This window comes from Bombina bombina, chromosome 3 (assembly GCF_027579735.1).
Source record: "Bombina bombina isolate aBomBom1 chromosome 3, aBomBom1.pri, whole genome shotgun sequence".
Taxonomy (NCBI): domain Eukaryota; kingdom Metazoa; phylum Chordata; class Amphibia; order Anura; family Bombinatoridae; genus Bombina; species Bombina bombina.
This window is the reverse complement of record NC_069501.1, coordinates 126,303,051-126,315,689: the sequence shown is the minus strand read 5'-3', so window position 1 is coordinate 126,315,689 and position 12,639 is coordinate 126,303,051. Positions and strand designations below refer to the sequence as shown.

The 12,639-nt window shown below is 34.1% G+C and overlaps 1 protein-coding gene across 1 annotated transcript in view; it reads left to right on the top strand.

Annotated features, from left to right (window-relative positions):
• Positions 1 to 1,090: 1,090 nt before the first annotated feature.
• The window catches only part of MAP3K7CL (MAP3K7 C-terminal like), a 61,259-nt gene continuing 49,710 nt past the window's right edge, over positions 1,091 to 12,639 (top strand). Inside the window, exons 1-2 of the mRNA XM_053705983.1 lie at positions 1,091 to 1,478; positions 2,689 to 2,794. Coding sequence (XP_053561958.1) covers positions 2,728 to 2,794 — 67 coding nt within the window. The 5' untranslated portion in view covers positions 1,091 to 1,478; positions 2,689 to 2,727. The remainder of the gene's footprint in view (positions 1,479 to 2,688; positions 2,795 to 12,639) is intronic.

Here is a 12,639-nt window from a genome sequence, read left to right as displayed (position 1 = left end):
TTTTTACTATATAATTTAGGCCAAAAAAAAAACACATAAACTGTTGTTTATAACCTTGTTAATTAAAAGTTTAATTTAAAAAACACACTTTTAGTTGCTGGTTTCTCAGATGTCATGATATACACATTAAACAATGGTATAGTTTGAATCTGCTGGGTCTCCTAACAAAAAAAAGATTTAATATGTAAGCTAAAACTCCAAAACAGCTCAGTACAGGGGGGGGGGGGGGATAGATCAGCAGTTAAGGGGTTTAATAATGTTAGCGCAGACTAGGGGCAGTAGGCCTGTCACTTTGTAAATTAAAAATGCTAAGACTGGAGTTATTTCAGTTATATTACAGGTTTATAAAAAATGATGATACGTTGTTAAAAAATAAAAATAAAAAAGGTACAGAATTATATAGCTGCACTATTTATCCAAAAAAAAACCTTGATGGCCATTTTTGTAAAATCTACACAGTTCTTGCATAAATAATTAACAATTTTTGTAAAAAATAAATAAAATTATAATTAGTTGCTATAGAAAATAAATGCAAGGGAAGATAAAATAATTGTCTTAAAAAATCATCTAAACTATATTGTTATAAGCTGTAAATAAAAGGATGGGTGAACTAATGTTTAGATTGTAGTTGTATTCCTGGATCACTCTGAGTTTGCTTTTATTTCCTGACAAAACGTCAGTGTCAAATACTTGTAAAACATGTATTTAAAATTGCAGTGCATTATGGCTAATATACACTATGCACATATTTCACAAATACTTCAATATATTTTAGGTTTTGACTACTTAATTTTTGTGCTTTTGAAGGTTGAGAAGAAATTAAAATTGAGATAAATAAAATGTAGCTGCTTGTGTTAAAGAGCCACTGAACAGAGTCAGACATGTTTGCAATATAAAATGGTAAAACATACAGCTTTCATCCAGTTATTACTGTGGCTTTGTTGGCTAATGCTATTATTTGATAACCTGCTTGCAGTCAGTCCCAGTTGACGATGTCATCCTTAGCTGATTGAAACTGCAGACATTTTTGCTGACTGGTGTCATGCTATCTTTGCCAGTTAGCTGGAATAGACTCAGACACTGATTGGGTCATGCTGAAAACATTCTTGTCCTCTGAAGTAATCAATTAAAAGCCTTGAACTTCCCTGGTTTGTCACTTCTTAAAGCCACTGACAGGAGTATGCAGCATGGAACATCCTAAATGCTCAGTGTAAGGAAAGAAGGAAAAAAAGAAAGCAGCTCACAGGACAGAAGTGGAAAAAGGAACGTCCTTTGGGAGAGCAAAGCCTTTTTGCAGTGCAGGTAGCCCATACCATGCTGCCATAACAGCTGCTACAACCTCTCAGCCCTGTCAGTGTGTGCTATGCAGCAGGTGCAGACTGTACTGCTGTTGACTCTTTACTCCATACAGGCAAAGATTGGCCAAGCTAGTGGCAGACCCAGGATTAATCAAGCCCAGACACACTCAACTGAGTGAGGTAAGACAACAGGTGTGGAAGCAGAACTAGACCCCTTGAGGCTGTAACATCACTTAATCTGAGTTGTGATACAGATTTTGCAAATAAACTTCTGCCACTATTACAGACAGTTGTTTAAGTCATTGAGCTACACACTAATTTCCTGTCTGAGCATTTCAAAATCATCTCACACCGCATATTGCTACTGTCCCTATGTGCGTCTGCTTATGTGTGAAAACAAGAGTCAACTTTAAAGCCCCCTCTTATTATAGAGCAAGCACATTTACTATAGTCTTATCCAATGCATACAACTAAGGGTTAAGTTTTATTACAAAAACAAACAAAAAAAATAAATTGATTGTGTTTGCAAAGAGATAGAGATATTAATCAATTTACTTTTGCTGTTCCCTGTAAAGCTATTGTTCTAGCACACAAACATTTGTTTATGCTTTGGTTTCTAACTAAAATAATGTATTATTATTATTATTATTAATAATAATTACATTTTGTAATATATAGATTTCTAGATTTTTTTTATGTATTTGTTAATATATATATATATATATATATATTTATATATATATATACACACACATACATTTACATAATGTGAAAAGACATATTAAAAAATATACTGGGTATATACACACAAACACGCACACTTAAATCAAATAGCTTTTAAATTTATTTTTTTTTAGAATTGAAGATCTGGTCAAATTCCATCTGTTCAAGTACCCATAATGCATTGCATTTTATGTTCTAGGGAAAACTTTCCTAAATATGCATCTTACCCCTTTTCATAAAAGTGGAGCAGAGCAAATCATTTTAGATTTTGGTTTTGAAATAGTTTTAAAACTTGGCAATAAATATGTGTTTGTTTTTCCCTATAACAATTAAACATGTGAATGAGATTAAATAATGATCTATTGTACAATTGTATCATTGGTTTACTATTGTGTTTATCATCATATTAATGAAACAGTATTTAAAAAGGCTCTTTAAATGTGAAACAATATAAAATCTATTCCTGCTTTATACACAAGGACATCCCAATTGAAAAATGATAGAATTTTTGAAATTATAAATATCTACTATCTAACAAATTGAAGCTATTAAATTATTTTTTGATATCCGTATAATAAAAAATGAATTGTACTATGACCTATCTATTTCGTGTACCTTTTTCATGCGCTACTGCTTTGTAAACTTAACAATATTTTTTTGTTTACAGTAATAACGTGGCTTGAAAAGTCTCAGTCACATTGCCCTCATGATTACTACAAGAATACCCACTGACAAACCGGTTCGCATTTCCTTCAGTCTTAACGACTCTCCAGGTAATTCGTTTTTTTTACTTCACAATACCCCTGTTTTGCAAATTAAATTATTCAAGTAGTCAGTAAATTGTTTCATCAACACTGGGGTCTATCATCAAGGTAAACTTCTTATATAACAAATTTAACATTTTGTTTTTAATATATGAGAGTATAACGGGGAAAGTCTTAAAGAAATACATCAAGGTATTTATATGCTAATAAACACTGCTAAAGACGTGTTAAAGAGATACATGATTCATCATGATTCAGATAGAGCATACATTTGTAAACAAATTTCCAATTTACTTCTGTTATCAAATTTACTTCACTCTTTTGGTATCCTTTATTGAAGGAGCAGCATTTACTTTACTATAGTCTGGGAGCTAGCAGAAGACATCGGTAAGCCAATGGCAAGGGGCATATATGGGCAGCCACCAATTAGCAGCTAGCTCCCAACACCTGAGCCCACCAAGGTATGTTTTTCAACAAAGAATATCAAAAGAATGAAACTAATTAGATAAAATAAGTACATTGGAAAGTTGTTTACAATTGTATGCTCTATCTGCATCATGCAAGAAAAAAATTGTGTTTCATGTCCCTTTAATATATCACTCGTTTGTTAAAGAGATAAGAAATCCACATTTTTTCTTTCATGATTGATAGACCATGCAATTACAAAGAACTTCCAATTTACTTATTTTATCTAATTAGCTTCATTCTCTTGGTATCCTTCGTAGGAAAGCATGCCTAGGTAGGTTCAGAAACAGCAATGCATTACTGTGAGCTAGCTGCTGATCAGTAGTGCACATATATGCCTGTTGTCATTGGCTGACCAGAAGTTTAGCTAGCTCCCAGTAGTACATTACTAAAAGAGGATACCAAGAGAATGGAGCAAATTTGATAATAGAAGTACATTGGGGAATTGTTTAAAATTGTATGTTCTGTCTGAATCATGAAAGAAAATATTTAGGTTCCATGTCCCTTTAAAGAAAAATAACATTTATATAAAAAAATAATAATACCTTTTTTTAATAAAACTGTTTAAAGGGATATTAAACATTATAATTTTTCCTAAAAAAAAAATAGGACTTTCAGTGATCACTTTGTAAAAAAGTATGCTAAACTTACACTCTTTTCTTTCAAAGAGGTCACATTTCCAGCTCTAAACCAATAGCCATGCTTGCCATACGGCATTGTTCTCTATGCTAGCACGGCTATTGGTTTAGAGGTGACAATTTCACTTCAGATCACGGAGCCGCTGAGTTTATAGAGGAGGCAGTGGCACAGAAAGGGTAAGTTTAGCGCACCTTTTTTTACAAAGTAATCAATGAAAGTTTATTTTTGGTGCTGGTAAATCCTGGCATTTTTGAAACACTTGGATTTACCGTCACTTTAAGGGATATAAAACAGCATTTTAATATACACTTGTTATTTACTTGCTTTGAATATTATTTTAGTTCCACTCCCTGCAGAGAGGCTAACGTTTTCCATCATATTTAAAGGGATATAAAAGTGCAAAAAGAAAATGTTCTAATGTGTTACAGCTTTTTGATATTGTACTTTTTTTGCATGCAACTATGTGTTTAACGGCTGAAAAGTTTAAACACATAGTTAAAGTCAGTTTCAGAGCAGCGATGCACTACTGGGAGCTAACGGAACACATTTGGTGAGCCAAAGACAAGACAAAAATGTGTGTAGCCACCAGCTATCTCCCAGTAGAGTATTGCTGCTGCTAAATATATGTGCTTATGGCGTTTAACAAAGGATATCAAAAGAACAGAGTGCATTTGATAAAATAAGTGAATTTAAATTTGTCTTAACAATGCATTATCAGTCTGAATCATGACTTTCATGCCCTCTTACCTGAGCCTGCAGCGATCTACGCAGTGATTGGTTAGATCAGAGAACACATTTATCATATGCATCATAAATGACTAAAAGCAAAGGAGATCAAGAACATGGCTTCCATCAGTCTTTACAAGAGTTGTATCTCTGAACTGCTCTTCATTTGCAAAACCTTGTAAATTGTGCTAACATGCCATTTTTTTCTAAGACATTTTGCAATGCAGCACTACATTTCTAATATATAATTTAGGTTAAATTTTCCTTGGAAGTTACTTTGAATCCATCAGAAATTACCTTTGTGCAAAACCCATACTAGGAATTATTTTAAATGGCTTGTATACACTGACATGCTACAATAATGCACTGCTTGATGTGAACAACACTTTAAATGTCACTTGCAGCTGTATCTAATGCTTATTATATAGAAAACATCTAATTAGAAAAAAAAACAATCCACTCCTGTAAAGTACATTTTTTTTACTTAAAGGGACATTAAACAGTTTGAGATTGCAATATAAAATGAAACATTGTATACACAGAAAAACTGTTATATTCCACACAGCCATTGGCTGCACACTCTAGGGACCTATTTATAACTGTCCCTAATTGGCCACAGCAGAGAAGGTAACCTAAGTTACAACATGGCAGCTACCACTGTTTTATAGACACTACAATTTTACACTTATTTTTTTCAATATTTAAACAACTAATGAAACTTTAAAAAACACATTTACATGTTATTCTGAGACTAATCTTTTCTTTGAGTGCATCATTCTATCTATTTTGTGTTTAATGTCCTTTTAAATCTGCATTCCCCAAGTCAGCGTTCATTCATTTAAATAATATCACGCATCAGAGACAGTGGCCCCATATCCACTTTATCAGAATTCCTATGTGAAAATATGGTAGGGCAGTTTTGGAGATTTTTAGCTTACTTTTCTGAGACATTAAAATATGTTCCATTTAAATTCATTAGTAAGCAAATTGCCAGCAAAATCTAGTTAAAGAGACATTAAATATTTTGAGTTTGTAATATAAAAATTTTAAATATGTAGCAAAAATGATTTTATCCCCATTTCCTATAATTATTTTTGTAAAATTGGGGCTTTCCAATACCCGTAAGTTTCCAAAAAAAGTAATGGGCAGAATAATATTGACATCTAGGTTTTCCTTTATTTAATCTCTTCTGCTGACGGCAGTTAGGGACAAGCACTTGTGTGCAAACAATGGTTGTGTGAAATATATCAATGTTAAAGGGACTTTAAATAGTTATAATAAAATTGTGATATTCTACATTGTTTGCACGGTTTATCCGTCCCGTATTTTCTTTAGCAACTTGAGGAAAACATAGATGTCAAAACGGTGGTGATATTTACTTTATAGAAACTAAAGTATTTTACATAAAATAAAAAATCTTTACTTATTTCTTCAATATTTAAATATAAATATAGTTTAAATAGAATACATCTGCATATAATTCTCAGGATAATCTTCCTTTTGATTGCAAGATAAAAAAAAGTAAGAAATATATTAAACCAGGGGATCACAGACTTTTCAATGAAATCATTTGTAAGATTTTTTCATATATCTGCAACAAAGAAAATGATATGCAGCCTAAACATAGGTAGCTAATTAATATACAATGTATTGGGTTTTACTGTCTATTCATGATGTGCAATTAACAAACATTTTGAGTTATTTTCTAATTACATTTTTTAAACTTCCCAACATTTAATTGCAATAATGAATTAATATTCTGATAATTATATTTAATTGATGTACAGGTATCATGTTTTAAAAGTGTAATTAGAGCAATATTTTAAATTCTAATAAAACAAAACAAGTGTTTATTAAAGGGACATTAAAAACAAAATACATCTTACAAGCATATTATTCAGGTTATTCCTCACCTCTCTCTAGTCATGAGTGCCGCCATATTGAAATGTATCTTTCACTGCACTTCAGTGCTGACTTGTTTACACATGTGCAGCAACTCCTGTGCAGCAACCTGTAGTGTAACCTAGGTTCCAATATGGCAGCCTCCATGATTAGAGGTCGGTGTACGAAATGTATTTAGTGTTTAGTTTCACTTAAACAGACACGCACAAACCTCATTTGTTTTGAAAAAGAATAAAAAAGTTGTGATTTGCAGCAACCATTTTCAGTAACAAACAGAATAAACAGAGCGCTCTATTTGTTCATTCAATTTGTTGCTGGAAATGAACAAATGCTGCTAAAAAAAAAAAATTCATTAGTCATTTTAAAAACAAATATCAAACAACACAGTGCTTTGTAATGGTTTAGAACAGCTTCAAATTTGAAAGTTCTGCGAAAAAGATGAAGATGCGCTGTAATCCGCACCAGTATTAATCAGGCTGTTTAGCGAGTGGCATATTTAGGGCTACGTTTTCTTCTTCAAAAGTAACACAAGCAATACATTAATATTACTCTTTATTTGCTCTCTGGTATTTCAGGCCATAGTGCGGAATAGATTTGTTTTAGATGCTTCTAATCTGTGCTGGAGATGTAGGTAATAGTGATGTAACTAATTTGTAACAACAAATACTGACCAGCTGTTAAATTAGAAGTTTGACAACCATCTGAACATTTGTTGTTTCAAAAGATTTTTAACAGGGCATTATAGTGATTCATGTATACTGATACTTCCCCTACAGCAACAAGCAAGGTTCATTGGCCATTGGTATTTAAAGATGGAGACAGAAGCTTGGGGCTATTATGGAGAATGACCTGGCAAAAAGTTAATTTAATTCTATTAAAAACAAAAATAAAAACCAATTTCTTTAATTGGACAGTTTACCCCCAATTTTCCATTTTACCTGCTGGAGTGTATTAAATTGTTTACAATCAGCTCCTTTACATTTATATCAGTATTTGAAATACCTATCTGTGGTATCCCTACATACACTATACTTATGTATAGGCTATAGAAAATATGTGTATACATAACCAGCAGAAGAAATTACACTTCCAGTGGGAGGTATGAGAGATAAGCAATAAAATGTTAATTTTCAATTGTTCTCTCTAAGTATTGGGCTTTGGCATACTGACAGAGATACTATAAAAAGCATGGGTGTGTACATAAAGTGATAAAAAATGAAATCTGTATTCCCTGCAAGCTCAACAAATTTTAATGGATTGTGGTTTCAAAGAACAAAACCAGCTATTTCAAATACAAAAATAAACTTAAATAGTATATATATTTTTTCAAATACATTTTATATTCTTCCACTGGTATAATAGATCATTGGAAACACATTAAGGGAAAAACTATTTTATAGTACACTGCCTTTTTAAAATTACCCTATGGTAGATTAGATAGCACACTGGAAGGTATGCAAGAGAGTTAATGCATCACTTCTATGTGCCTTTTATTTTAAAATAATTCCCAGAATATATATTTTTTCATTTTTTTTTTCTTCAAACTTTTATGTTCTGTTACAGGGAAATTTGAGACTTTGTTCCTATACATCTTGACTATAACTAGTAAAAATATTTTACTCAATCAATGGTTGTTTGACCTTTCTGATCTTCTCAAAGCAAGACCCTAAATCCATAGCATTCTATATTGTCCTTAGTGCAGGAGATTGACTATTAGAATATTGGGGGAAACATTGAAGAAATAATTATATATTAATTGAGATAAATATTTGAAGGAGTTGCTAAAGGTGACACTACCCTAAATGTGAAGGAAATTGTTTTAGTAAGAACAAAAAACCTTGATATTCCCGCAAGCTTGCCTTGCCCACCTGTTATTTAAATGGTCACCGGATGGTAGAGACAGCGCCAACAGCTGTATTGGTGGATAAGGCCAAGCCGTACTCAGTAAAGACACATACGGCTAGATTTAGAGTTTGGCGTTAGCCGTCAAAACCAGCGTTAGAGGCTCCTAACGCTGGTTTTGGGCTACCGCTGGTATTTAGAGTCTTGCAGGTAAGGGTCTAACGCTCACTTTGCAGCCGCGACTTTTCCATACCGCAGATCCCCCTACGCCAATTGCGTATCCTATCTTTTCAATGGGATCTTTCTAACGGTATTTAGAGTCTTGGCTGAAGTGAGCGGTAGAAATCTACCGACAAAACTCCAGCCGCAGAAAAAAGCCAGGAGTTAAGAGCTTTCTGGGCTACCGCCGGTTCATAAAGCTCTTAACTACTGTGCTCTAAAGTACACTAACACCCATAAACTACCTATGTACCCCTAAACCGAGGTCCCCCCACATCGCCACCACTCTATTAAAAATGTTTAACCCCTAATCTGCCGACCGCACACCGCCGCCACCTAGGTTATCCCTATGAACCCCTAATCTGCTGCCGCTAACACCGCCGACCCCTACATAATATTTATTAACCCCTAATCTGCCCCCCCCAGCGTTGCCGCCACCTACCTACAATTATTAACCCCTAATCTGCCGACCGGACCTCACCGCTACTATAATAAATGTATTAACCCCTAATCCGCCTCACTCCCGCCTCAATAACCCTATAATAAATAGTATTAACCCCTAATCTGCCCTCCCTAACATCGCCGACACCTAACTTCAAGTATTAACCCCTAATCTGCCGACCAGACCTCACCGCTACTCTAATAAATGTATTAACCCCCAAAAGCTAAGTCTAACCTTAACACTAACACCCCCCTAAGTTAAATATAATTTAAATCTAACGAAATAAATTAACTCTTATTAAATAAATTATTCCAATTTAAAGCTAAATACTTACCTGTAAAATAAACCCTAATATAGCTACAATATAAATTATAATTATATTGTAGCTATTTTAGGATTAATATTTATTTTACAGGCAACTTTGTATTTATTTTAACCAGGTACAATAGCTATTAAATAGTTCATAACTACAATTAAACCTAACACTATACTATCAATAAATTAATTAAATATAATACCTACAAATAAATACAATTAAATAAACTAACTAAAGTACAAAAAATAAAAAAATATTTACAAACATTAGAAAAATATCACAACAATTTTAAACTAATTACACCTACTCTAAGCCCCCTAATAAAATAACAAAGCCCCCCAAAATAAAAAAATGCCCTACCCTATTCTAAAATTAAAATAGAAAAGCTCTTTTACCTTACCAGCCCTTAAAAGGGCCTTTTGCGGGGCATGCCCCAAATAATTCAGCTCTTTTGCCTGGAAAAAAAAACATACAATACCCCCCCCCCAACATTACAACCCACCACCCACATACCCCTAATCTAACCCAAACCCCCTTAAATAAACCTAACACTAAGCCCCTGAAGATCTCCCTACCTTATCTTCACCACACCGGGTACCACCGATCCGTCCAGGCTCCGATGTCTTGATCCAAGCCCAAGCGGGGGCTGAAGACGTCCATCCTCCGGCTGAAGTCTTGATCCAAGCCCAAGCGGGGGCTGAAGACGTCCATCCTCCGGCTGAAGTCTTGATCCAAGCGGCGGCTGAAGAATTCCATCATCGGGCAGAAGTCTTCATCCTGTCCGGGCAGAAGAGGAGATCCGGACCGGCAAACATCGGCATCCAAGCGGCGTCTTCTATCTTCTTCCATCCGATGACGATCGGCTCCATCTTCAAGACCTCCGGCGCGGATCCATCCTCCTCTTCCGACGTCCTAAAACAGAATGAAGGTTCCTTTAAGGGACGTCATCCAAGATGGCGTCCCTCGAATTCCGATTGGCTGATAGGATTTTATCAGCCAATCGGAATTAAGGTAGGAAAATTCTGATTGGCTGATGGAATCAGCCAATCAGATTCAAGTTCAATCCGATTGGCTGATCCAATCAGCCAATCAGATTGAGCTTGCATTCTATTGGCTGTTCCAATCAGCCAATAGAATGTTAGCTCAATCTGATTGGCTGGTAAGGTAAAAGAGCTTTTCTATTTTAATTTTAGAATAGGTTAGGGCATTTTTTTATTTTGGGGGGCTTTGTTATTTTATTAGGGGGCTTAGAGTAGGTGTAATTAGTTTAAAATTGTTGTAATATTTTTCTAATGTTTGTAAATATTTTTTTATTTTTTGTACTTTAGTTAGTTTATTTAATTGTATTTATTTGTAGGTATTGTATTTAATTAATTTATTGATAGTGTAGTGTTAGGTTTAATTGTAGATAATTGTAGGTATTTTATTTAATAAATTTTTTGATAGTGTAGTGTTAGGTTTAATTGTAACATAGGTTAGGATTTATTTTACAGGTAATTTTGTAATTATTTTAACTAGGTAGCTATTAAATAGTAAATAACTATTTAATAGCTATTGTACTTGGTTAAAATAAATACAAAGTTGCCTGTAAAATAAATATTAATCCTAAAATAGCTACAATATAATTATAATTTATATTGTAGCTATATTAGGATTTATTTTACAGGTAAGTATTTAGCTTTAAATAGGAATAATTAATTTAATAAGAGTTAATTTATTTCGTTAGATTTAAATTATATTTAACTTAGGGGGGTGTTAGGGTTAGACTTAGTTTTAGGGGTTAATACATTTATTAGAGTAGCGGCGAGGTCCGGTCGGCAGATTAGGGGTTAATAATTGTAGGTAGGTGGAGGCGACGTTGGGGGCGGCAGATTAGGGGTTAATAAATATAATATAGGGGTTGGCGGTGTTAGGGACAGCAGATTAGGGGTACATAGCTATAATGTAGGTTGAGGCGGTGTACGGAGCAGCAGATTAGGGGTTAAAAAAAATATGCAGGTGTCAGTGATAGCGGGGATGGCAGATTAGGGGTTAATAAGTGTAAGGTTAGGGGTGTTTAGACTCGGGGTACATGTTAGGGTGTTAGGTGCAGACATAGGAAGTGTTTCCCCATAAGAAACAATGGGGCTGCGTTAGGAGCTGAACGCTGCTTTTTTGCAGGTGTTAGGTTTTTTTTCAGCTCAAACTGCCCCATTGTTTTCTATGGGGGAATCGTGCACGAGCACGTTTTTGAAGCTGGCCGCGTCCGTAAGCACCGCTGGTATTGAGAGTTGCAGTGGCAGTAAATATGCTATACACCTCCTTTTTGGAGCCTAACGCAGCCCTTCTGTGAACTCTAAATACCAGTGGTATTTAAAAGGTGCGGGGGGAAAAAAGCCAGCGTTAGATACGCGGGTCGTTACCGACAAAACTCTAAATCTAGCCGATAGATTTTTCTAAAATGACACATTTTGAAATACTCTTTAGATGTCACAAGAAAAAAATTGATGTTTAAATAAATATTTATTATTGTTTTACTGAAATCCAAATTTTTTATGAGGCATTAAAGTAACATGAAACCCAATTTTTTCCTTTCATGATTCAGATAGGACATGGGATTTTAAGCACCTCTCTAATTTGCTTCTTTTATCTAATTTGTTTTGTCCTCCTGCTCTCCTTTGATGAAAAGAATACCTAGGTAGGCTCAGGAGCTGCTGATTGGTGGCTGCCCATATATGGCTCATGTTATTGGCTCACCCAATGCATTCAGCTAGCTCCCAGTAGTGCATTGCTACTCCTTCAAATATTCTATATCTGAATCATGAAAGAAAACTTTTTAGTTTTATGTCCCTTTAAAGGGATAGTACATTTAAACTTTCCTGATTTTGAGCATGCAAGTTTAAACATTGTTCTTTTAGTATCCTTTGTTGGAAAGCATACCTAGGTCAGGTGCAGCAATCCACTACTGGGAGCTAGTAGTACATTTATGACTCGTAATATTTATGACTCGTATTATTAGCTTACCAATGTGTTCAGCTAGTTCCCAGTAGTGCACTGCTGCTTCTTCAATAAAGGATACAAAGAGAATCAATCAAATGTAATAATATTAGCAAAATTTAAACTTGTTAAAAATCCAAAGTTCTATATGAACCATGAAAGAAGAAAAATTTAATTCATGTCCCTTTAATGCTGCAACTATTATCAAATGCAAAATAAAAAATAAAAACCCCACCGCTTCCCTTATATTTTTATACACTGTCATATATAGTATACTGTAATGTAATAACATGTCATTCAAATGATGGATATGTTTACAATGACATA